Source organism: Eurosta solidaginis, chromosome 4 (assembly GCF_040869045.1).
Source record: "Eurosta solidaginis isolate ZX-2024a chromosome 4, ASM4086904v1, whole genome shotgun sequence".
Classification (NCBI taxonomy): Eukaryota; Metazoa; Arthropoda; class Insecta; order Diptera; family Tephritidae; genus Eurosta; species Eurosta solidaginis.
The window spans coordinates 177,036,557-177,063,765 of NC_090322.1; the positions used below are offsets into that span (position 1 = coordinate 177,036,557).

The window sequence follows — 27,209 nt, forward strand, 5'->3', positions numbered from 1 at the left end:
ATTTATTTATTTTTGTCGTTCCTTTTGTGCTTTTCGCATTTTTTAGGTTTCGTTAAGCTGTGCTGCCACCTTTCTACTATTAAAACGAAATTTAAATGTCATTTATTTCGAGTCGTTAAAACTAAGTTAATGAATAGTCCAATCGATAAGGCAAGCGGCAAAATCGTTAATTAAAATCTCGACAAATCGCATCGTTATAAGTTAGTGAATTCCACTACTAGTATTGAATTCGCCTTGTGTAAAAGGCCGAGGGGCTACCAAAGCAAAAAAAAGTAGTTTAGCCAAACAAGACTTTGGGTGGTGAACTTATACTACTTTTGATACGTTAGCAAAAAACAAAGCTTTGGAAAATGACGGACACCCAAATATATGTATACATATATATGTATAAAGACATACATATGTACATATATACCAGCCGCGTGAGCTGGACTTACAGATTGCCCACTATAATGCTTTAGTTGGGCTTTTGCAGCGGTTCGAATTGCATTGAAAATTGAATGATCGAACGCGTGGATACAGTAGTGGCGAATAAGTGAATAACTGCGAATTTCTATTCGTGCCGATCGTGCATTTAACTAAGAATTTGAATCGTTATTTAGAATCGCGTGCTTAATCCGTGCTCTGATTGCACATTTATATTTGACATTAAATAATTGAGTATCACAAAAAGGTGATCAACAGATTAAAAAGTGATCAACAATGCAAATTTTATGTTTTATGATATATTTATTAGGCTGAATGCAATTTTTAAATGATTCTGTTGATTAGTAAATTGCTTTTTGTTGACTTCATTTTGTAAAAGGTGTGAAAAGAAAATAAGCACGACAGTTGCAAATCTATGAGAATTACAGTTACAAATTTGTTCAGTGTTGCGTTAGATATATTTGTGTTGAAGCTATAATTATGAAACAAAGGACGAGCGTAAAAACTTTTAATAATGATGACGAAGTGCGTAGGGGCGAGTATATTGATCTTGTCAGGATCTACAAGCGCATCGAGTGCTCCAGCGAAACGGGGAAACAAGTAGAAATATAATCCAGGGACTAATAAGGAACCAAAATGAGAAACAGTCACGTCGTAGTGAAGAGTCCCTTGAATCATGCATGATGCACGTTCAGATTTTGATCCCCAATTTTGGTCATTATCTCCGAAACGTCTTACTACTCGTCTCCAGATATTTCCTCTGTATAACCAGTCGCCAAAAGTTATAAAGATTTGTTTTGGCACACGCAACAACTTCCCGGAGCAAAAGGGCATAGAGCAGTTTCGCTGCAAGGATTTGCACTGAGGATGACAAGTTATGGAAGAGACGCAACAAATTAAATGGGGTTACGCAGAAATTACTGCAATTTGCCGGGAAAATCCCCTACCTGCTCCGGTACATAGAACTGGCTGCCATAGTAGGTACTACAACGACAATAACAACAAGTAAAGATGGGCTTTGCAGAAGACCTTTCATGAATGGGGCTGAACAATTAACTTATCCCATTCGTAATATCCAAATAACCGGCTGTATAAGATATGAAATACATATATAGTGAACAGATGTACATGATTTTTAAGATAAATATAAAATAAAAAAATATGTAGGTACTTTGTGTGAGGATGCAAGGTTTCACGTTTTTTGTGGTCTGCATGTAAAAACTATGACTACGAATCACGTATTTCAACAATCTATGACGTAAACGTAAGTATTTGATGAAATTTGAAGCTTCTAGTCGTTAAAAAGGGGCAAAAATGACAGTTTATATGGGGTATATAATATATATACCAACGATCTCTATGATTATTTCAGACAACAATATATGCTATATAAGTAAGCATTTGGTGATATTTGAAGCTTCAATCTGATAAATTGTATGAGGGATATATTCTATAGTGGTCCGATCCGACCGGTTCCGACAAATGTCTAATCGGACACCTAAATATACCTGCTAGCCAAATTTTATCAGGATATCTCATATCGCATAATATGCATTTTTTCATATATTTTTCTTATTGGGAAGTTCGTATTTGATGATGCAATCTGAATATATATTTAAAACATTTCATAACAAGTTTGAGAATTACCTTTGCATATGTGAATGGAACTGAACGCAAAAAAAGAGTTAAAAAATAGAAGATAAAAAAATTGTTTTAAAAAACTTCGCATTCAAAAACGGTGATCGAACTCGCGCCACACGATCGCAAACGCAACATCATAGCCGCTGGGTCACTACAACTGCTTGATAGCTTATGCCAAATGTTGTATTTAACATTGTAGTGTACACAAATTATACCGTTCCTTTTTTCTTGAACTTAATTTAAGAACATTGTACTTATTTTATGACCAGCCGTTCTCTTTTCAAGAACATGGTTGTCAGTTCAAGAACAATATTATTGTTTTGAGAAAAAGAACACACTAGTAAAGGTGTCTAAGTTCGGATGTAACCGAACATTATATACTAAGCGTGAGCTTCAATTGTACATTTCATTTCAGACAAATTACTTTTATATATAACACGTGGCACCGCCCGTTTAAAAAAATGTCTCCCCATTTCCTCTTACAATAAAACATGATAAGTGAAATATCATTGAAACTATTTTTGCTATGCTATAGCTTATTATTCTAGTCTACGACCCTTTTAAACTTGTTTTATATCTAAGTTTCCGTGGTCGGTTAAAGACCCGTCCATTTTTACTAGAAATATTTCCTGCTATAAGGAAAATACGTGTACCCAATTTTGTTACGATATGTAAATTTTTCTTCGAGTTATGGCACCCGAAACATAGAAAATTGCTTAGTCAAAAATTTTAGTGTTTTCCAATTTAATGTTAAAATTCAATTTAGAAAGTAAAATTCTATTGACACAAAGTTCTTTTTTGCAAAGATATAGCTTATTTTATTCGTCCACGACCCTTTTAAAAATCTTTTATATAAAAGTGGGCGTGGTCCTTACCGATTTCGTTGATTTTTCTTCAAAGCATTCCTTATAGTAAAGGCAACCTCCCTGCGGAATTTTGTTACGATAGGTTTAACGATTCGATTAACGATTTTATTACAAGTGGGCGGTGCCACGCCAATTTCAAACATTTTTTCGAAATGTTTATCAAGAGTCTCAATATCAGTCCACATGCCAAATTTCAACATTCTAGGTGTATTTTTTTTACTAAATTATCAGGTTTTTTGTGTTTTCCAAAATTTTATATATTTAAAAAGTGGGCGTGGTTATCATCCGATTTCGCTCATTTTCAATACCAATCTATTCTGGGTCCAGATAAGCTAGTGCCAAATTTGGTGAATATATCTCAATATTTTCTCAAGTTGTCGTGCTAACGGACGGACGGACGGATATGGCTCAATCAAATTTTTTTTTCGATACTGATGATTTTGATATATGGAAGTCTATATCTATCTCGATTCCTTTATACCTGTACAACCAACCGATATCCAATCAAAGTTAATACACTCTGTGTGCAAAGCACGCTGAGTATAAAAAGTAAGAACATGAAAAGCTTGAATTAAGTCCGGTGGTGCTGGAATCTAAAACGGCGTTTTTCTCTGAGTCTACAAACAGATAAACGGACATGGCTAAATCAACTCAGCTCTTCATCCTGATCATTTAATTCTCATGAAAGGTATAAAAAGGTATACACATTTCACACACCGACACATTGAGGGCACAAAAAAAGATAAACAAATTATTTTGTGCACAAGCTGATAAATGGTATAGAATAAGTCAAAGAATGTGCTGCAATTGTGGTTAGTTTTAGATAAACTCGGAGCATATCTTCTGTTATCGACATGTAGTTCTTATCAGAATTAGAAATGTTTATGTATTGACATTTTGCTTCTTTTAACGCTTGATTTCACATATTTTTTTGGCAGTTAGCTGCAGTTTAGTGTTGTGATCACATTTATATTTATTTTAGTATATTAAAATATCGAACCGGATAAATACGGACCCTGCATTCCTGTTCTTTTAAGTGTTTGAAGGAGTGTTCGGAGGTATATTTTTTATCTTAATGCAGGCAAAAGGACTTGTACGTGATGTATTATATACCGAGCAGAAATAAAAGATATTCATCACAGTTTCGGTTCTTTGATATAAGAGACTGGCAACTTTAACATGTAGTCATGCCATTTGGGGCACCAATTGCCAGCGTATAGAGTTTACCCTATAAGAAAGATTACGAGTTTGACCTAATTAACAATCCCACCATAAATTGGTCTGCACTTGTGATCTTTCTTTTTCCTTTTACTGTTGCCCATTACTTTACTCCAATGCATTTACGATTGTTTGGTTTAAGTAAATTTTTTCTCGAAGTATTGGTGCATTGGTTAGACAGGTTTTGTTGCTACGTACAGTGGCGGACCTTTGACTACTAGTTGTCATTGGAGGTGACCAACTGCCATTGTATATAGATAATGTTGGAAAACCTATAATGGGCCTCAGTATGGCGGAATACATACATTTACATGTGAGCTTAAAAATAGTTTTTTAAGCTTTGGGCATGGTTAAGTTCGGGATCTTTTTGGGATAATTTCAAGCCTGCTTCGGGATCAACTGGGGATAGTTTTTGGGACTATTTCGGAAGTATTTCTGGGGGTTTTTCGTTCTTTTTTCAGATAGTTTCAGGACTATATCGGAACCGTTGCCAAGTTATATTTGTAATAATTTCGGGTTCTTTTTATAATAATGTCAAGACTTTTTCGGGATCAATTCAAGACAAGACCAAAATCGTCATGGAACTAGGGGGGCCCAAAACCAAGATGACTTCTAAAATATTTCCGGTGTAATATCTGGACTGTTTAGGGGAATTTTGCAAGATGTGTACATGCTGACTCGCCGTCAAAATGTAACTCATTTTGAATTTCACGAATCAGCCAGAGTCATGTCGTGCAGGCATTGTAGGTCCAATTCTACTGTATGGTGTTTTGGATTGGTGGCCGGATGCTGAGCTCAAGTGGCTATTTTGGGTATTAATATTTGGCTGCATGTGAGTATGTATGTATTGAATGTAGTGAAAGTAGGACGAATTCCTAGACATACTATAATAGCCCGTTTCATTATTTCCTGTTATTTCACACGCTTTAACATTATAAGGGAATAATTCTCAACATTTTAGCAAATGAAATTTTAATGTCAAATTAGCAATACCATAGGGAAATTGTCGTTTTCACTTATTGGTCAATTCAATTGACACCATGTAGTCAAAACGGACGGAAAACGCATTTGTCGTTGTTTGACAAGCCGTTTTCATTAATATGGCCAAGTTTGACCCAGTATAAACAAAGCATTAGTGATGCAAAATGAGACATTTTTATAGTGTATCCATTTTCACTAGTTCATCAATTTTTGAGCAGTTGCCACTAGTTTTGCCTAAAGTGTAGCTTTTCGTGCCCAGTTTTTACGCATACCTTTTTTTTAGATATTTTATATACATACATACATACATTGAGGATGGTATCTTCAACATAAATTGTTTTAAAGCTCTTTAAGTTAATCGTTCTTTAATGTTCTGATATAGATGCAAATTGTGGAAATTCACCAAGCGTCATTTAAGATATCTTTCCTTTAGTGATCTACTGCAAAGCTGTTGTAAATAGCCCTTTAGAAGCAAGTGTGTGCTAAATGGAATGGAAATTTCACTTACCAGAATTTCGTTATGGAATGTGCTTGGTTTTGAATTTTTACTGACTTTCTTTAAAAACATATTGAGCTGTAGTAATCTTTAAACAAATTCTGAGATAGATTCTTATTCAACCATCATTTAAGATAGGCTATTTTCCCTTCGGCCGACGATATAGTAAAAGCATAAATGTTGTAAGCTCTGAAAATATAAATATGAATATTTTGAACTTCTTAAATAGTAGGTGAGTTGAGTTAGTTAAACATAGTAATAAAGTGGTTATTTGGCTATCTTTTTACTTTGTAAGTATGTTTGGCGGCCACCGTGGTGTGATGGTAGCGTGCTCCGCCTATCACACCGTATGCCCTGGGTTCAACTCCCGAGCAAAGCAACATCAAAATTTTAGAAATAAGATTTTTCAATTAGAAGAAAATTTTTCTAAGCGGGGTCGCCCTCGGCAGTGTCTGGCAAGCGCTCCGATTGTATTTCTGCCATGAAAAGCTCTCAGTGACAACTCATCTGCCTTGCAGATGCCGTTCGGAGTCGGCATAAAACATGTAGGTCCCGTCCGGCCAATTTGTAGGGAAAAATCAAGAGGAGCACGACGCAAATTGGAAGAGAAGCTCGGCCTTAGATCTCTTCGGAGGTTATCGCGCTTTACATTTATTTATTTTTATTTTTTTAAGTACGTTTTAAGCTGGCTTGAGGTCCGTTCATAATCATAAATTAAAACGCAAGTTCTATTTAATTTATTCCCAAAATATTTCGATTACACACGGTAATTGTCTTCAGAGGAACTATAACAAACATAAAAGCACAAAAAATAATATAATATAATATAAATTACGTAAAACAACATTTCAAACAAATATTTTAAATAAAAGTACTTTAAACATTAATTAGCTACATATGTACATGAGATATCACGTCTTCACTGCTTATCTGCTCGTTATTAAATGTATGTAAGTGTGGGAGTAATTTTCGATGTCCGATTTGTAATTCACAAGTATAATTTGCCGGTGTGTTTATAATATGAAGCATTTCCAGTGTGAATCTCTTTCGGTAATTGTCTTCTTGTGTGAAGATCGTTGTTGAATCGAAGTTGGGAGAGTGAGTATTCGTTATACAGTAGGAGCGTCCCTTTGACTTATCGAGCTCTGGCTGACGATCAAATCTCATTGCAGCGATCTGGATCAACTTTATGAGAGCCGGTAGTACTAATATAAGACATCTGTTTTGTTGAAAATAAGAAGAAACGTACACAAAAATTGAAGATACTGATGGAATTTTTAACATTTAAATAGTTTCGCACGTAAACAAACTATTTATTTTCCTTACATTTTATTCAAGTTGTTTACTCTTTCCGTGTTTTTACTTTTAAATATGGCACATATGTACACACATTTATTTCAGTGCTACCATGGCGCAACTATATGGTTGGCTCATCTCATCAGCTCTGGTTTTGTTTTTTTTTATACTCAGTTGAGCAGAGCTCACAGAGTATATTAAGTTTGATTGGATAACGGTTGGTTGTACATATATAAAGGAATCGAGATAGATATAGAGTTCCATATATCAAAATAATCAGGATCGAAAAAAAATTTGATTGAGCCATGTCCGTCCGTCCGTCCGTTAACACGATAACTTGAGTAAATTTTGAGGTATCTTGATGAAATTTGGTATGTAGGTTCCTGAGCACTCATCTCAGATCGCTATTTAAAATGAACGATATCGGACTATAACCACGCCCACTTTTTCGATATCGAAAATTTCGAAAAACCGAAAAAGTGCGATAATTCATTACAAAAGACCGATAAAGCGACGAAACTTGGTAGATGAGTTGAACTTATGACGCAAAATATAAAATTAGTAAAATTTTGGACAATGGGCGTGGCACCGCCCACTTTTTAAAGAAGGTAATTTAAAACTTTTGCAAGCTGTAATTTGGCAGTCGTTGAAGATATCATGATGAAATTTGGCAGGAACGTTACTCTTATTACTGCATGTTCGCTTAATAAAAATTAGCAAAATCAGAGAAGGACCACGCCCACTTTTAAAAAAAAAATTTTTTTAAAGTAAAATTTTAACAAAAAATTTAATATCTTTACAGTATATAAGTAAATTATGTCAAGATTCAACTCCAGTAATGATATGGTGCAACAAAATACAAAAATAAAAGAAAATTTAAAAATGGTCGTGGCTCCGCCCTTTTTCATTTAATTTGTCTAGGATACTTTTAATGCCATAAATCGAACAAAAATTAACCAATCCTTTTGAAATTTGGTAGGGGCATAGATTTTATGGCGCTAACTGTTTTCTGTGAAAATGGGCGAAATCGGTTTATGCCACGCCCAGTTTTTATACACAGTCGTCCGTCTGTCCTTCCGCATGGCCGTTAACACGATAACTTGAGCAAAAATCGATATATCTTTACTAAACTCAGTTCACGTACTTATCTGAACCCACTTTACCTTGGTATGAAAAATGAACGAAATCCGACTATGACCACGCCCACTTTTTCGATATCGAAAATTGCGAAAAATGAAAAAAATGCCATAATTCTATACCAAATACGAAAAAAGGGATGAAACATGGTAAGGTAATTGGATTGTTTTATTGACGCGAAATATAACTTTAGAAAAAACTTTATAAAATGGTTGTGACACCTACCATATTAAGTAGAAGAAAATGAAAACGTTCTGCAGGGCGAAATAAAACACCCTTAAAATCTTGCCAGGTATTACATATATAAATAAATTAGCGGTATCCAACCGATAATGTTCTGGGTCACCCTAGTCCACATTTTGGTCGATATCTGGAAAACGCCTTCACATATACAACTACCACCACTCCCTTTTAAAACTCTCATTAATACCTTTAATTTGATACCCAAATCGTACAAACTCATTCTAGAGTCACCCCTGGTCCACCTTTATGGCGATATCTCGAAAAGGCGTCAACCTATAGAACTAAGCCCCACACCCTTTTAAAATACTCATTAACACCTTTCTTTTGATACCCATATTGTACAAACAAATTCTAGGGTCACCCCTGCTCCACCTTTATGGCGATATCTCGAAACGGCGTCCACCTATGGAACTAAGGAATACTCCCTTTTAAAATACTCATTATCACCTTTCTTTTGATGCCCATATTGTACAAACAAATTCTAGGGTCACCCCTGGTCCACCTTTATGGCGATATCTCGAAAATGCGACCACCTATACAACAACCACCACTCCCTTTTACAACCCTCATTAATACCTTTAATTTGATACCCATATCGTACAAACACATTCTAGAGTCACCCCTGGTCCACCTTTGTGGCGATATTCCGAAAAGGTGTCCACCTATAGAACTAAGCCCCGCACCCTTTTAAAATACTCATTAACACCTTTCTTTTGATACCCATATTGTACAAACAAATTCTAGGGTCACCCCTGGTCCACCTTTATGGCGATATCTCGAAACGGCGTCCACCTACGGAACTAAGGATTACTCCCTTTTAAAATACTCATTAACACCTTTCTTTTGATACCCATATCGTACAAACAAATTCTAGGGTCACCCCTGGTCCACCTTTATGGCGATACTCGAAACGGCGTCCACCTATGGAACTAAGGATTACTCCCTTTTAAAATACTCATTAATACCTTTAATTTGATATCCATATCGTACAAACGCATTCTAGAGTCACCCCTGGTCCACATTTTTGGCGATATTTCGAAAAGGCGACCACCTATAGAACTAAGGCCCACTCCCTTTTAAAATACTCATTAACACCATTCGTTTGATGCCCATATTGTACAAACAAATTCTAGGGTCACCCCTGGTCCACCTTTATGGCGATATCTCGAAACGGCGTCCACCTATGGAACTAAGGATTACTCCCTTTTAAAATACTCATTAACACCTTTCATTTGATACCCATATCGTACAAACGCATTCTAGAGTCACCCCTGGTCCACCTTTATGACGATATCTCGAAACGGCGTCCACCTATAGAACTAAGGCCAACTCCCTTTTAAAATACTCATTAACACCTTTCGTTTGATGCCCATATTGTGCAAACGCATTCTAGAGTCACCCCTGGTCCATCTTTACGGCGATATCTCGAAAAGGCATCCATCTATAGAACTTAGGTCCACGCCCTTTTAAAATACTCATTAACACCTTTCGTTTGATGCCCATATTGTACAAACAAATTCTAGGGTCACCCCTGGTCCACCTTTATGGCGATATCTCGAAACGGCGTCCACCTATGGAACTAAGGATTACTCCCTTTTAAAATACTCATTAACACCTTTCATTTGATACCCATATCGTACAAACGCATTCTAGAGTCACCCCTGGTCCATCTTTACGGCGATATCTCGAAAAGGCGTCCATCTATAGAACTTAGGTCCACGCCCTTTTAAAATACTCATTATCACCTTTCTTTTGATGCCCATATTGTACAAACAAATTCTAGGGTCACCCCTGATCCACCTTTATGGCTATATCCCTAAATGGCGTCCACCTATAGAACTATGGCCCACTCCCTCATAAAATACTCTTTAATGCCTTTCATTTGATACACATGTCATACAAACACATTCCAGGGTTTCCCTCGGTTCATTTTCCTACATGGTTATTTTCCCTTATGTTGTCACCATAGCTCTCAACTGAGTATGTAATGTTCGGTTACACCCGAACTTAACCTTCCTTACTTGTTTTCATATCACTGGGGTGGGGATTGTCAGAAGGAGATGGCAAAAAGAAATCAACACATTAGGGGGACTCATGAAAGCATATAAACTTATAAGGTGTAAAATTATATCCATTTACACACGCTGTTATATGAACGCACCTAGTAATACTCTTGATAAACTTGATTGTTTATCAGCTGTATTATTGCCAAACAAAATTTTTTTGATTGTTATACAAATTAAAAAATGCCAAGATTAAGTGAAAAATCAAAACTAAAACACCTTTACTTGCTGATGTTGGAGATTTCTGATGAAAATGCCTGCTGTAATGTCTGCAGGGTTGCATTCCTTTGAGTTTATCGCGTTTACGCAATGAAATGTGCGCGTAAATTTATACAAATTGTGTAAATGGTTTTTCATACAAAATTTGACAGCTCGTGCGTAAACTAGATAAATTTATACGTTTACACACTTTATAAGGCATTTATACGGTTACATGAGTCCCCCTATTGACAACATTTTCTTACTACACATAAAAGCTCCTAAGTTTTTTTTCATTCCATTCCATTCGTCTAACACCAACACGCTGATTTTGACAATCTGAACAAAAGTACGTTGTTGCTGTAGAGTTGAGCCAACCATATAGTTGAGCCATGAGTGCTACCAACTCAAAAGTGGTTAGCTGTCAGAAAATCTACGAAAACGAAACGAACAGAACTGCTATACGGATCAGAAATTCAACCAGATAAATATCAGGATCACAACGTTGTTGTTGCATGCATTTGCATGTTAAATTTCTATCCGTATCTGGTTCACGCGTCATTGGAACGTCACTAGTGTGTCATTTGCCGTCTTTCAGTGAGTTTTACAGCTCCGGCTCACGCTCAATTCTCACGGGAATGCTCTGGATCATTGAGAGGCTTGAGAAGCAGATGTCGTGAAATTTTCGCACACGTGAAATGTGATAGGCAGATGTCGCCGCTGTTTTTCATTTAACTCATACAGCGAAAGGCTAAGCAGCGACATCTATTTTTGCAAAAGTAGGTATATTAAAGGCCGCGGTGCCAACCTAAAAAGAAGTAATTAACAAATTATCTGGTTCACAAATTGAACCAGACTTCTATCTGGATTTATCTGGCTCAAATCGTTGTTGTTGCATTTACATGCAAAATTGTTTATCTGGCTCAGGATTTTGCCACCGGATGATAGCTATCAGAGCTGTTCTTTGCTTATTGGTATGGTTTCGGTATTTGTAGTCAGTCGGTGTGTGATATTTTTGACTTAGTTGTATCAAAAATATATTTTAATGTCTTTATCGGCTTATGGGCTATTTTTACATCTTCTCTATTATAGAAATTCGACTTCGCTAAGCGCTCTTACAAATTGGGTACATACACTACTGATTTGAATATTTTTGGTTTAACGGCTTTATCTTCAGTATTTTCCAATGTGCATTTTCTTAATAGCGTTTTTATGATTTTATCAGGAAAACTATTCTTTTCTAAAAGTACTTTTTCTTTTTCTTTAATTTCTGTGTGGTAAGTGTCATCTAATATTTTTAACATTCTTAATATACAGCCCATTGCTGTATTGATTATCATCGTACTTAGATCTTAGGAGTAAAAATTAACTGTTCGTCCATAAGATATATGTTTCTTATACCACTTTAACTTCAATTCATTTCCATCTCGGATAACAATTGAGTCAAGGTAAGGTAATTTACCTTCGTCTTCGAGTTCCGTTGTAAATTGTATGTTTTTATTAAAGGCATTGAGAGAGTTTGAAGTTGGTGATCTGAAGACGATTAGCATGTGTAATCGAAATGTATTCGGAACAAAATAAATAAAACTTGTGTTTTAATTTATGATCCACGGACCTCAAGCCGGCTTAATACATACATATCAACATAGTTATGTCAAATACAAAATCGATTTTGAAATGCGTATACATAAAAATGCTTAGCGCTTTTTTAGTGATTTTGAATTAGCTTGAAAATATTTAACTCTTTCCAGGTCATTTCACCCATTTCTAGCTTCAAACACTGACTAATAGACCCGGTGCAGGACTACATATTATTACTACATTATTATTATTATTAATACATATTATTATTATACAGTAAGCACATTATTTTATTAAAAACAAACAAATTGCACGTAAACATATCCGTACCACCGGAAACGATGGGTACCGGTGTGTCTACGTAACATTTTTTTTAATTATACATATGTGCTATAAAAGAGAGCTATATACAAGTAAAGGTAGATAAGCCTGTTAAAAGTATCAAACTTTGAAAACCACGAATATTTTTTTAATGATTTTTAACTGAAAAATACTAAAACATCAAAGTGTAACATTTATAGTTTTTAGCAAAGTATTACGGAAAATAATTACACACTCCGGCATAAATAACAATGTCCATTTTAAATAATTTGTTCGAGTTCGCAGTTGTTCTATTGTTCCTAGTTGCCACGGTTCAAACACAAAGCGAAAGGTTTGTATGATTTAAAATATAATACATTTTCGAATTTATTTAGTCAGTAAGTTTTGGAATTTAGTGACTTTATTTGTTAATTTAACACTCAGTAGAATGTGCACTAGACTGGGTCGATTTATTAACCGATATCGCGCCATCGATTTTTCGATAGGATATGGGCTCAGGAAAAAAAGTTCCACTACGCATAAAAATAATGGCGCAAGGGTAAATTTTTCGACCAAAACACTCCCCAAAACCCAAAAATATTTTCTGAAGTGTTATCGCCAACGTTTTTACAACAGTTTTTTGAAAAAAAAAAAAAAATATTTTTTGGGTTTGGGGAGTGTTTTGGTCGAAAAATTTACACTGTCGCCATTTTTTTTCGCAGGCTCGAAAATTTTTTTGTTTGGGTATGCGTAGTGGAACTTTTTTTCCTGACCCCAAATCCTATCGAAATATCGATGGCGCGAAATCGGTTAACTTTCGTCCATACAAATCGACCCAGGTTAATGTACACAGAATACAAATCTATAGACGCTATCGAGTAATTATTAAAAATTCGGGAAAAATTTAAACAACACGACATCAGTACGGACAAAGCGACAGCTGTTTCGATTATGCCTTATAAATCTTTTCAAAGCCTTTTCTCCCGAGAATGGAATTTGAGCCCGCACTCCTGCCATGATGGGACTGTTTACAAACGCATCCGACCATCACCACGTCTTGCTGCTATACAACTTTTTCCCACTTGCCTTCTGCTTCATTTATTTATACTTTCATATAGAACATTATTTTTCCTTTGTTGTATATAATTTACTGTTTTTCTGCTGGCTCGAGGTCTTAATAAAACGCAATTGTTTTTTATACCCATATATTTCGGTTACTCCACGGCAGAGCTGTAAAAGTGTGCAATCATTTGAAATTTTAAATCATTGATTTAAGAATGCTGTTTCTTCATTCTTTCATTCCTTGTTAAGGAATGTGGCTTAAAAGTCAACCCATTCTTCATTCAGTAGTGGGAAAAAAAGAATGCACTCTGGAACTCATTCGAAGAAAGAATGAAGTAATTGAATGAAACACAAACATTTTTTAACACAGAATAAGCATTCAAATGAATGCAGCCTTTGCTGAGTGTGCACACACTTTTCTAGTACCAATCAGTTATGAAAAATGTCGTACATGCACAAAACCCGCTCAAATATCACATGGTTGCATTGAATTAAAGCCACTTCAAAATATCTACACACAAATTTAATTATTGTTCGTAATGACCAGTTTTTTTCGATATTTAAATGGTAATAAAGCACAAAGAAGTTAACTGGAAAAGTATTCTTATTGAAATTTTCTTAAAAATTTAATAATAAAAAAGCAAATGACAAAGATTTCAACATCCCTGTTCCGAAAATTATCATCGTTCTAAATAAGTGTTGCCAATGTAGCATATAAAAGGCTTGCAGGAAAAAGTACTAATCTACATTTGAACGTCCTCAATTGTTGATTAAACAATTGAAAGATATATATTATAAAAGCTCTTACTTTCCTTCATATAGATATTCTTCCTAGCGGTTTATGGTCAAATACTGTATAGATAATGGTTTGTGAGTTTCCAAATTGCAACAGCAATATACTATTTTTATCTATTTTCTAAGAAAAATATTCTAAACACAATAGTTTGTAATTACAGTCATTTAAAGTAGGCTCTATAGGTAGTTGTAGCTTTGTTGATAGCAAAGAAAATTAACTTTGAATACCAATCTGCTCAAGTAAGATAGAATTCAACCTACAAATGCCATGCAAATAGGCTGAGAGACTAATGGTCCTTCTCAATCACTCGGGTCCTATATTTATATTCCGTCAAACACTGTCAAAACATCAGCTGTAAAAAACTGTAATCCGATGGAGCCAGTTAATCTCTTTGTCGGGAGGGAAATTAATAACCACTGAAGAGTTTCTCCCAATGAAACATTTTTTTTTTTCGTGGCACATATTAAGGAAAACTGGGAAGGTGACTCAGGTGAATAGAAAAAGTCTGATTCGCTGTAGGACGATGCCATGGAATTAGACATATATTTATCGGAATTAGGAAGCTCCAACGAAATCGCCGATAGACCTATGTACTTTGATGTATTTAAATTTAAACGACTTAAACTCAAGTATCTGTTTTTATTATATTATCGGCAAAAAATATCCACAATTTACTCTATTTGGTCAATGCACAATGTGTTCATTTACAATATCCAATTTACTACAATAGCAAAATAAGTAGGACATATAGAACCATTTTGACATATAGAAAGAGAGCAATATATTGTCTTTGCGAAGATTAAAGAGAAACTGAAAAGAAAGAAACATTTACTGGCATATTTCGATGATTTAAGGCAACTGCAGTTTCACCGTGTGATTCGCGGTTCGAATATCAGTGCAGCCTTTGATAACATTCGAAATTGACTGATGATGATTATGTGGCGGTTTTCGAAAAGTTAAAATCGCAGTATGCCAGTAAATTTTCCTTTCTTTTCAAAAATAATGATTGAATATTCAATTATTATAAGCCGGTGTTAGGCTCATGAATTTGAAAATATTAAACTACTTGAATAATTAGAAGGGGCTATTATTTGTATTGATAATTGTTATTTTTTTTTTTGATTTAACATATCTGATGACAATGAAAGTATACAAAAAAAGAACCCTGGGGAAAAAGTATTTGGTACTGAATGGAAAAAAGGGGTGCATTCATTTCAAGTTTACATTCATTAAAGATTGGGAATGGTTCCTACATTCCCACCCTATATTGAATTATATTTTACCATTCAATAACACACACACTTTAGATTTGAGTTAAGGTATTTTGAGCCATTCAGGAATGGAAATTTATAATATGCAACCAATAAATCACAAATTTTTAAAAGAATGCTGAGAGAATGCATACTCAATTGATTCAATCTTTTTACAGCTCTGCTCCAAGGTAACCATCTTCAGGGTAAACTAACAATTAATTGTATGTTTTTAATTATGTTGGTATAAAAAACAATTGCGTTTTATTAAGACCTCGAGCCAGCAGAACAACAGTAAATCATAAAGTTTCTATGTTTGCTTATATGAAAGAAATGACATTAGCGGCAGTTCGTTTAGAACAGGTTTTTTTGGTTACTATGCTGAGTAGAAGCAACACTTTACTTGTAATTGCAAAACGGGATTTACCCATTTATATAAGCATAATACAGTTTCGGCTTTCGCCCCGCCTACGCCAGGATCAGATATGATGATTTGAGTCAGAGTCCTTTCTTGAGAAGGATGAACAGCCTTAGCATTATCTGTGGGCCTAGCCCGCCTTCTCTAAAATAAGTTATGAGGCTTTTATGTGTTAGGCCAACAGCTGAGTCAATAAAGACCTCACATATATGGACACATTCATCCCATACTGTTATCAGAACTTGTTTGACAACCAAAGCGAAAAACCCCAATTAGGTACCAGGACTTATGTACATATGTTATAAAACAAGGAGAAAGAACCTGGCAAATACTGGAACTTTTCCATTACCTAGCCTAATTGCTGCCTCGAAATCTGGTAACTCTGTCGCCATCGCGTGCGCAGGACACGAACACAACACGTGCTCAATCGTTTCTTCCTACAGCCCGCATTTCCGGTTACTTTTATTTATAAGCATGTGACGTCAGAAGGCTGGACAAGTTATTATGCCCTTCATCAGCCTTAACACTTCTCCCTTTAGAGATGTGAGCAACTTTGTAGGTATCATATTGTAAGATATGGCATGCTCGCGCCTCTTTCCACGCCTTTCCGTCTTGATGGATACGCAACTCCCCTCTCCTTTCGATTTCTTCAAAGCGGATTTAGACAACTACCGTCATCTAATCGAGTGCAGCACCATTCATTGTCAATTCATCAGCCTTTTCATTACCTTCTGTCCCTTAGTAACCTGGAACCCAGTATAGATGTATGGTCCGGCCTGATCTAAGTTTCATTAATGATTTTTTACATACATATATACTCAGTACTGTTTTTTGCACGTGTTTCGCATGTCCTACAAAATAAGAGAAAAATTTATGAAAAATCTTACCACACAGCTAAAAGTTTAACGTTGCTATTACAGTAGTTCGAGAGAAGATACTGATTTCAGATTACCTCCCTTTTGTGATGAGTGAAATCATGGCAGGGACAAAGTAGAAGGTAAGCATAGGAATGTGGCCTTAGGTTTCATCATAAAAAGACGGATTTACCTCTTTTCACTAAGACGTGCACGCCACCTACCCTTAAAGTGACATAACATGCAAAACGGTCTTTGTTAGACTACTTTGAAAGTACTTCACAATAACACTTATACTTCACAACCAATAGCGTGCTTAAATCAAAACTGATTACTGACTACTGACGTAAAGTGTCGAAGATTATGGGTAGATCTTACAACCTTAGACTAACACAGTTGCTCCTATCATTAAAAAGAGAGGACTGTAGACTCATGACGGGTATTCTGACTGGACACTGCCTTCTGGCGTCACATGCCTTTAAACTAGGCTTGGTCAGTGATAGCAGATGTAGGAAGTGCGGGTTGGAGGAGGAAACGATCGAGCACGTTCTGTGCTCGTGCCCTGCACTTGCCAGGCTAAGACTCCAGCTATTAAGAGTGATACAGCTGTCAGATCTAGAAGCAGCAAGTGGCTTAAGTCCTAGGAAGCTTCTAGTATTTGCCAAGAGGACGGAGTTATTTTATAACATAGGTCCTGGTTTTTGATAGGGTTTTTCAGTTTGGTCGTTAAAACAAACTTCTGGTAACACTACGGACTCAATCAGTCTTTGTGAGGTCCTCATGGACCGGCCAGTTCAACCTACCTACCTACCTACTGACTACTCAGCTTGTGCTGCTTTTATACTCTCTGTTGCCTTGTCCACATATTTCTCCAAATGTCTAGACTTTTGTTCTTCTGAAATGTCCTACTTGGTTACCAGCTATATGTGTCTGTATTTGTAGTTAATAGCCTCTCGCATAGCCATATGCGTGTGTATATGTGAGTACTACTTCGGCTGATGATTACATCTGTGTGTGAGTTATCTCTTCGTTGCCTTGTATGTATTTGGTAAATGATGATTAATATGTTTATGCAGCTTGCTTTAATGTTTTTGTTGTTGTGCATTTATTTAGTGATGTGAAGATCCGCCAGACTATTTTATTTCGACTATGACTACGAGCCAGTATATCTAATTGTGATCTTCAATGCGCTAGTGAGATTAAGAACCTTGGCGTAATCTTTGATACAAAATTTCCCTATAACAACCATATAAATTACACAACTTCTAAGTCATAATCCATGCTTGGTTTTGTTAGACGCAATAGCTCGAAATTTACAGACCCCTATATGATCAAACTGCTCTATACCTCTTTTATCAGGTCTCATTTAGCATATGCTGCTTTTATTTGAATAACAAGTAATCTTGCAGCTATTGAGAGAAAGTTTTTCTTAAATACGTCCTTCGGCCGTTAAACTTCTCGGAACCCATCCCTTCTTATTCGGCTCGTCTTATGTTCTTAAGTTTGAATTCTCTTGAAAGTCGTAGATCCATACATTGCTTATCCTTCACGTATATATTATTAATGGGTTCAGTAACTGCCCATATTTGTTGGAAAAGATTCATGTTAATGTTCAATTCCTCCGGAATTTTTATCCTATCTATGTTGATAACTTTAGAACCAATATGCAAATAATGCCCCCATTAATCGCGCTATTCGTGAGTTTAACTCGGTCAGTAGTACAGTTCATCTGGACTTGTCGCTCCCTAAAAATATTTGTCCCCGGTGCAAGAAAACCTCACTACGCCACTGCTACTCGACTAGTCGAATAGCCGATTAATACATTGTAAACAACAGCACTATTCCAAAGGCAGCTCTTCAAAAAATTAAAAGTGATAAATTAAACAGGTACGCCTAAAATATTATCTAATCTAGTAATGCAGCACATGTATTTGTATGAATTTTGTCATAATTAGCCTCATCGGGTTTCGATTCGGCTCTAACCTCAAAAAATGCTCAATTGCCAGACATTTTTTCCCGTTTGTTTTTAGGGGTTCAGATTCAGTGCATCAAAATGCATTTATAGCTTGTGATTACTTGGAAAACTGGGAAACGACTTTTTTACTTATGTATAAGCCAGTCGTGTTTTGCACATAATCAAATAATTGTATTCCCTTTTTTACCACAAAAAAGCCCACAATGGATTTGCGATTCTACAGATTCCTGCCTTATCGACAACGCTGCAAATATAGGAGATGTGAAGCGTTTCGAAAGTCAAAATGATTGTCGACTATCATGTGGCAAATATGGTGCAATTTGGCCGATACCCACTGTGGAATGCAGCATATCAAACGAACGAATACGTTTCGATCCGTGGAAAGTGAGATTTAATGTAGTAGCACCGGATGCAGCAAGTACGCAATATGTACGTGAATCAAATCGAATATTTGTAAGCAACATATTGAAAGACTGTGTAAGAAACTGTTCACTGCCTAATAGCAAAGAGGTGCTCGTCAAAACGAGAGTCAGCTCTAATAGTTTGGTGTTGGATTGGGGTACGAATGAGACCTACACGCTGAGCTTACGAACAACAGGTGAGTTGAACATATACATTACATAGATATGTATGTATGTATGAAGTTAGATTTTGAATTTTCAATGTTCCATTTTTTATTTAGATATGGCTACCTTTGTTGAAGTCAAAGCTCAGACTGTCTACGGTGCTAGACATGCGTTGGAGACGCTAAGCAATCTTATTACCGGTAGCAAAGAGTAAGTAAGATATATATTTCTAAGTTTTGAGTTCGGTCAAAGTAAATTAGGGAAACGGGTTCGGGGCAGGTTGTCGTACGTAGCAAAAGCGAATTCAGTCCCAGGTGGTTTTATCCCATCAGCTGATTGCTTCTTCTTGATTATTATTCATACAGCGCCTTGTACTTTAATATGTCAGTTAATCGAAATCAATGTTAAATTTCTTTTGTTTTGACATTCTTCTACACGACGAACTGGGGTGAGTTCTTTGCAAGCGAATGCATACCACAAGGCGAATCTATACCAGGTGGTGGCAAAGCGAATTCAACCAATTCGCCGTGCGGATGAATGTCAAGTGAAAAGAAAATTTTCATTGATTTCGATTAGCTGACATATTGTAGTACAAGGCGTTGTATGCGGCGAATTGGTTGAATTCGTCTTGCCACCACCTGGTACGGATTCGCCATGGCCACCACTTTATAGATTCGCCTTATATGTAGCTTAATCTTAATTGTGCGAATACGCCAACTTCCTTTGGTTGAGTTCGCAACATGAGGGGAAAACTGTCGTCAGTTGTCGCAGACATACTTAAAAAAACTTGTCCGAATTCGAATATTTTGCGATCAACTTTTAGGTAACTTCCCTTTGAGCTAGAGACTTAGGCTTTGTGCTTAGTGTTCTATTGAAATTCAAAAATTAAGAAAAAATGTTTTAAAAATTTATTCATAGCTGTAAAACATTGCTATCCAATATAAAATAGCCTCTCATTAAGGTAGAAACTTGAAACATTATACTTAATTCAGGGAACCGAGATATTTTAAGAAAAATATAAAATAAAAAGATGATAAAAAAATTTTAAGGACTACCTTTAAATAAATGGACCAAAAAATAAAAGGCAATTTTTCCTTTAATACAGACATAGTCTTGTTGAATTTTGAATAAAAAACTTTCAACAATAGCATAGAATTTTGGGATTTAAAACTATAAAGGTGGGTCGCAATCTTTCAATTTAAGCCAAACCATGTACTTGGGATTAACTAATTGATTATTTAAAATTTAAGCACGCGCTCTACCTTTATAATTTCAAATCCCAAAATTCTTTTACAAGAGCTATTGTTAAAGTTTTTTAGTCAAAATTCAACAAGACTATGTCTGTATTAAAGGAAAAATTGCCTTCTATTTTTTGGTCCATTTATATAAAAGTAGTCCTTAAAATTTTTTTATCATTTTATTTTCAATTTTTTAGCAGTGCCTACAAAATGGTAATTGCAACTTTGATTAGTAATTTAAGTAATTCCTAAGTGAAAATTCTTATATTTATTTATTTGTTCAAAATAGCATAGTTGGAGGATGGAGCCGTGTGTAGAAGTCCACGAAAGTGGGGAAAGCTTCTGACCTCCATTCACCTGGGAATGGCCAGAGCGATTCTTTTGCATGCGGTTCAAGCAGCTCACTACTGCCGGTCGCTTGCGGCCATGTATCCTCTGGGTAGCCGCTAAACATCCGTTTAGCGGTGAGCTAATGTGAGAAGGCGACAACCTGGCTAGGCCGCTCTAACATAATCGGTTTAAGGGCTAGCCGGGGGAGATCTCATCGGCAGCGTCTGTACACCTCTAGGTGCGGCTGCAAGCGGGCGTCTGTCTTGGAGCAAGCGGCTCGCTATATAAACGTGCAAGTAATATTTTCACCCCCGCTGAGCGGGTTGTGCGCTGGGCTTGGGACCCGCCACGTAAAAGCATACTCCAAAGAAATATAACAACAAGCCTCGGATAAATACACTCTCTATTGATGACGACCATGGCAAACGTTTGAAGGACAATGAATTGAGGGCATGCACCTGGAATGTCCGCTCCCTGAATGGGATTGGTGCAGATGCCCGGCTGGTTGATGTCCTCGTCAAAGCAAAATCTGACATCACCGCCATCCAAGAAATGCGTTGGACGAAGCAAGGAAGAAAGAAGATCAAAAATTGTGACATCTATTGGAGTGGCCATACGAATAAGCGCAGTTTCGGCGTCGGATTCGTGGTGGGAGAGAGACTTTGTCGCCAAGTGCTGGCGTTCACGCCTGTGGACGATCGTCTCGCCGCTATCCGAATAAAAGCAAAATTTTTTAATATATCATTAATCTGCGCCCATGCGCCGACAGAGGAAAAAGACGATGAGGTGAAAGACACTTTTTATGAACAATTAGAACGCACATACGACCGCTGCCCCCGTCATGATATAAAAGTCGTGCTTGGCGACTTTAACGCCAATGGAGGCAGCAATTCACCGCGCAGAGATGAAGAACCCGATCCCGCAATCGATGATGATGGAATATATGTCCCCCCGCCCGATTATGACGAAGTTAGAATAGCAATAACCAGATTGAAAAACAACAAGGCCGTGTGCGCTAATGGATTGCCTGCGAAGCTATTCGAATACGGCGGCGAGGAGTTTGTAAGGCGCTTGCAGCAGCTTCTTAGCAAAATATGGGCGGACGAGTGCATGCCCGACGGTTGGAATCTAAGTGTTCTTTGCCCAGCCCCAAGAAGGGGGATACTGCAAAATGCACCAATTATCGTGGAATCAGCCGTCTTAATATCGCATATAAGTGTATTGTGGGAAAGATTGAAGCCCACCGTGAACCGGCTGATTGGACCTTATCAGTGCGGCTTCAGACCTGGTAAATCTACCATCGACCAGATTTTCGCAATGCGCCAAATCTTGGAAAAAACCCGTGAAAAGAGAATCGACACACATCACCTCTTCGTCGACTTTAAAGCCGCCTTCGACAGCACGAAAAGGAGCTGCCTATATGCCGCTATGTCTGAATTTGGTTTCCCCGCAAAACTTATACGGCTGTGCAAAATGACGTTGAGCAACGCCATCATCAGCTCAGTGAGAATTGGGAAGGACCTCTCCGATCCGTTCGAAACTAAACGAGGTTTCAGACAGGGTTAGGGGGTCACCCTGTCTGAAACCTCGTTTAGTTTCGAACGGCGATTTCGCGATTTCTTTAATTTGATGCTGGAGTAAATTATACTAGCTGCAGAACTTAACCGCACTGGAACAATATACTATAAAAGCGTGCAATTACTGGCATATGCTGCTGACATTGATATCATCGGCCTAAACACCCGCGCTGTTAGTTCTGCTTACTCCAAACTGGAAAAAGAAGCGGTAAAGATGGGTTTGCTGGTGAATGAGGACAAAACGAAGTTCCTGCTGTCATCCAGCAAAGAGTCAGCGCATACGCGCCTTGGCAACCACGCTACTGTTAGCAGCCATAATTTCGAAATAGTAAAAGACTTCGTTTATTTGGGAACCAGCATCAACACTAGCAACAACATCAGCACTGAAATCCAGCGAAGAATCAATCTTGCCAATAAATGCTACATTGGACTAGGTAGGCAATTGAAAAGTAAAGTCCTCTCTCGGCGAACGAAAATCATACTCTACAAGTCACTTATCGTACCCGTCCTGCTATATGGGGCAGAAGCATGGACCATGACAACAGCAGATGAAGCGGCTTTGGGAGTGTTCGAGAGAAAAGTTCTTCGAAAGATTTATGGACCTCTACGCGTTAGCGATGGCGAGTACCGAAGAAGATTTAATGATGAACTGTACGAGCTATACGCAGACATCAACATAGTCCAGCGAATTAAAACGCAGCGGCTGCGCTGGCTAGTCCATGTTATGCGAATGAAAGATGATGCTCCGGCCAACAAAGTGTTTCTATCGGAACCCGCCGATGGAAGCAGAGGTAGAGGGCGGCCCCCACTCCATTGGAAGGACCAGGTGGAAAACGATTTAAACTCCCTTGGTGTGACCAATTGGCGCCGGTTGACGGAGCGAAGGAGCGACTGGCGCGCCTTGTTGGACGGCCATAACCGTTTAGACGGTTAAGCGCCAATTAAGTAAGTAAGTAATTTCTTGATAAATTGGCTACAAGTCCACATTTTTTATTTTTTTATTTATTGTATAATTCAAGCGTTGCGCTTTAGGAGGGAGTTGTTAAACCATTTTTTAGGGAGAACATTACCTTGTAGCTCTGCAGGTTTGCCACTAGATATGAGAGTTTTTACCCATTGTACCAGGGGTCACCTTGGGGCAGCTCCGCCTATACACATTCTGTGCCCTTTTAGCATTGACATAGATGTGCAGACTTTGGAGGTACAATTTTTCTCAACATGTCTTGAGAAATATCCACTGTAGGGGCATGATAATAGGGCCATGCTAGAACAGCAGGAGTTTTCGTGTATTTTTTTTTCTGTCTAGGGGTCAAGCTGCCATAAAGATATGAATCATGAACCAATGTATGAGTCGTTATCCACTATTTTTCAATAAAATTGCATGTTTTACTGTATTCTCAATCGACATGTATGCACATAAATCGTGCTAAAGCATATTATTATTCTCTCAGATGACCATTTCGTAAACCAAAATTTCGCCTTAAACAGTAACGATATGGCAACGCTTCTGGCAAAACAACAAACATATGAAACTTCAAAAATCCCCAAATACGTCAAAAAAAAAATTGAGTGGAACTACCTTCTTTTTTGTATCATGGTCAACATTTCCCGCGTGTTGTGACCAACTCAAGGCGCAACAATACAAGGTGGCAGCACGGGACAGCTGATTATAAACTTTTTTTATTTGATTTGATACATGAACTTCAGGCGCAATACGATTTTGACATTGGTCCATCGAATTTACAAACACAAAGTACATGAAATTTTTATTTATATTTGTAGGTATGCCACCATGCTGCCACCTTGTATCGTTCCGCCATGGATCAACTTATATAAAGGAAGTTTTTAAAGATTCTTTATCCTCTTTAAATGTTTTTTATCTTTGTGTTTATTTTATTTTATTTATTTTATTAAATTTAGCAATGGCCTGCTAATGGTAAGAGCTGCGCGAGTTCGCGATGCACCCATTTACCCTCATCGTGGTTTACTATTGGATACTGCTCGTAATTATATACCCTTAAAGCTTATTAGTAGAACGTTGGATGCGATGGCTGCCTCAAAGATGAACGTACTTCATTGGCATGTTGTGGATAGTCAAAGTTTTCCCTTAGAGATAACTCGAGTTCCTGAAATGCAACAGTGAGTATACAAAAACACTACCACTCTCACTCCTACTTCCACTCCCACTCCCTATCTCTATTTCTTACACTTCCGTGACCACTACCAGTCCCCATCTTGCCTCTACTCTCACTCTCGCTCCCAATTAATCCTTGCTTAAATTTTCATTCACTGAATATGAAGGACAACACTCCCATTTGAAGGACAACACCATATCAATTATAATTACACCAATTACCCTCAGCGGTTTATAGGGCTTAGAATATACCCGTGGCAGGTATGCCTATTGCAAGAGGTCGATGGGTCGCCAGCGTAATGTATTTCTTCTCCAGACCAATTGTCAACCTCGCCTACCCGTGGCGAATCCTGCTTCTTTAGCAATAGAGGCTCTGGCGACCCCAAGTTCCTCATGGAACTAGGCGGTGGGGGTGTGATGGCCCTGAATGTTCAATGTGGTCATATTAAATCATTCCCGAGATGGTCGAGTTGTATCTTAATGGTACTTTTTACCAGAATGTACCGGATCTCTATCCGGTAAAGGACCCCAAAACCTTCGTGGAGTGTCTTTATCGCTACAACAGCAACAACATACTAATTACTTGTTCTTTGCTTCCATCCCCTTCTTCTTCTTTAGATTTGGCGCTTATCGATCCGACATGGTTTATTCACGCACCGACACCAACAATATAGTACGGTACGCACGCCTACGCGGCATACGCATAATTATCGAAATCGATGGACCATCACATGCGGGTAATGGTTGGCAATGGGGTACCTTGTCCGGACTTGGCAATATGGCTGTGTGTCTTAATCAGCAACCATGGCGTTCCTATTGCATACAACCTCCATGTGGGCAATTAAATCCATTTAACGAAAATATGTATGGCATTATGAAAGAAATTTATGAAGACCTTGCAGAAGTGAACGCCCCCGAAGAAACAATTCATGTAGGTGGCGATGAGGTATTCATACCCTGTTGGAATAGTACAGCGGAAATAACACGACGTATGACAGAAACTGGTTTTGATTTGAGTATGCGCAGTTTTTATAAAGTTTGGTCAGAGTTCCATCAGAAGAATTTAGATTCGTGGGACAATGTAACACAACGTCAATATCCACGAATAACAGAACCCAAATCCGTTATAATATGGTCAAGTCATTTGACCGATCCCGAGATCATAGCTGATCACTTGCCCAAAGAACGCTATATCGTACAAACCTGGGTGGAGTCGGATAAAACATTAAATAATGATTTGTTGCTCAAAGGATATCGGATTATAGTATCAACAAAGAATGCCTGGTATTTGGATCATGGCTTTTGGGGGCGTACAAGTTTTTACAATTGGAGAACAGTTTATGATAATCGCATGGATGTACATCCCTTGGTTTTGGGTGGTGAAGTATGCATGTGGAGCGAATATGTGGATCAAAGTTCTGTTGGTAAGTTTGCATAGAAAAAAAATATAATAATTTTTTTAACCATTTATTTTTTTTTAACTCAGAGTCTCGCATTTGGCCACGTGCTGGTGCTGCAGCCGAACGTTTGTGGGCGAATCCTAAATTGTCCAGTCTTTTGGTGCAGGCACGTTTCTTCCGTTATCGAGATCGGCTTTTATCGCGTGGTATTAAAGCAGATGCTGTGATACCAAAGTGGTGTGTCTTGAATGAGGGCAAGTGTTTATAGTTATTGTTATACATTTTTAATTACAAATATGGAAAAAATATACTAAATACACACATTCCTCTTAACGCTTTTTAAATTGGAACTTTGTTTTGGGCATATTCCTCGGCTGACGCTGCAGGAAAGAAAATCTTGAAAAGAAATATCTTGAGCAAGGCGAATTCAGTACCACGTGTTGTTATCCCAACAGCTGATTGCTTCTTCTTGATTATTTTCCATACAGCGCCGTGTACTTTAATATGTCAGTTAATCAAAATCAATTAAAATTTTCTTTTGAGTTGAATTCTTCTGCACGGCGAATTGGTTGAATTCGCTTTGCCACCACCTAGTATGGATTCGCCTTGATCTTGAGCATTTTTTGCAAGATAATAGGCCTTCGGCAAGTATGTAATGCATTTTGGTAAATTGAGCGAAAGCTGACAGCTCTGAAGCTTCTATCTAATATATGAACATTAAATATACAATAAATTCCACATATTTTTCTTTTATTAAATTCCTTTATCCTATTTTGTTATGTAACTTTGATCTATGGCATGCTTAAATATTTGTGCAACACGTTCACGCTTCTTCTGCTCTTTAAATGGAGTAATATTCCAAACATCTGTGAGCTCAGCATCCTCCTTCATACTATCTAAATCGGCGATTTCATCATCATCGATCAGCGACATTGGGAGCGACTCAATACCCATGCCACAACCAAAACGTCCAAATTGGCGCATTTCATTTTTGAAAGCTTCCCAACTCAATACGTTCGAGACATCAGCGCCTAAGTCAGCAATTAATGCAGCAGCACTTTGATGGTATTCCTATAAAAATAGTTGAGAAGTTATTAATACGGTAAAAGAGTTGTTGTTGTTTTAGCAGCGCTTCGCCCCATCCAATAGGTGCGACCGATCAC

At 37.3% G+C, this 27,209-nt stretch overlaps 2 protein-coding genes across 14 annotated transcripts in view; one reads left to right on the forward strand and one right to left on the reverse strand.

The window, feature by feature from the left end:
* LOC137250708 (uncharacterized) overlaps window positions 1-27,209 on the reverse strand; it is a 201,602-nt gene that overhangs the window by 135,006 nt on the left and 39,387 nt on the right. The window contains exons 6-7 of one of the 4 annotated variants that reach the window (XR_010953050.1): window positions 5,641-5,817; window positions 5,441-5,580 (exon numbers count right to left, since the gene is read on the reverse strand). Coding sequence is in view for 1 of the 4 variants with exons in the window: in XM_067783967.1 (XP_067640068.1) it covers window positions 26,815-27,117 (303 nt within the window). In the remaining 3 variants the exon portion in view is untranslated. Of the gene's footprint in view, window positions 1-5,432; window positions 5,581-5,640; window positions 5,818-26,770; window positions 27,118-27,209 lie in introns of those variants that run through there. The other 3 variants (XR_010953049.1, XR_010953051.1, XM_067783967.1) reach the window with 3 other exon arrangements.
* On the forward strand, window positions 463-26,372 carry Hexo2 (Hexosaminidase 2). Of its 10 annotated transcripts, none has more exons than XM_067783956.1 (7): window positions 463-805; window positions 12,668-12,798; window positions 18,999-19,399; window positions 19,484-19,577; window positions 24,433-24,651; window positions 25,265-26,070; window positions 26,133-26,372. In XM_067783956.1, exons 2-7 carry the CDS (start codon window positions 12,719-12,721, stop codon window positions 26,312-26,314), a joined length of 1,782 nt encoding a protein of 593 aa, XP_067640057.1. In that variant the 5' UTR covers window positions 463-805; window positions 12,668-12,718; the 3' UTR covers window positions 26,315-26,372. The 10 variants fall into 10 exon arrangements, with proteins under 10 accessions (XP_067640057.1, XP_067640062.1, XP_067640061.1 ...); XM_067783961.1 differs by having other exon boundaries at window positions 12,675-12,798; XM_067783960.1 differs by having other exon boundaries at window positions 463-770.

Excerpts from the sequence above, each read along its gene's own strand:
- Hexo2 (XM_067783956.1), top strand. The coding sequence starts at position 12,719 with ATGTCCATTTTAAATAATTTGTTCGAGTTCGCAGTTGTTCTATTGTTC. Across the intron at positions 12,799-18,998 it reads GTTCAAACACAAAGCGAAAG|CCCACAATGGATTTGCGATT; the intron begins GTTTGTATGATT and ends ACCACAAAAAAG. Across the intron at positions 19,578-24,432 it reads CTTATTACCGGTAGCAAAGA|CAATGGCCTGCTAATGGTAA; the intron begins GTAAGTAAGATA and ends TATTAAATTTAG.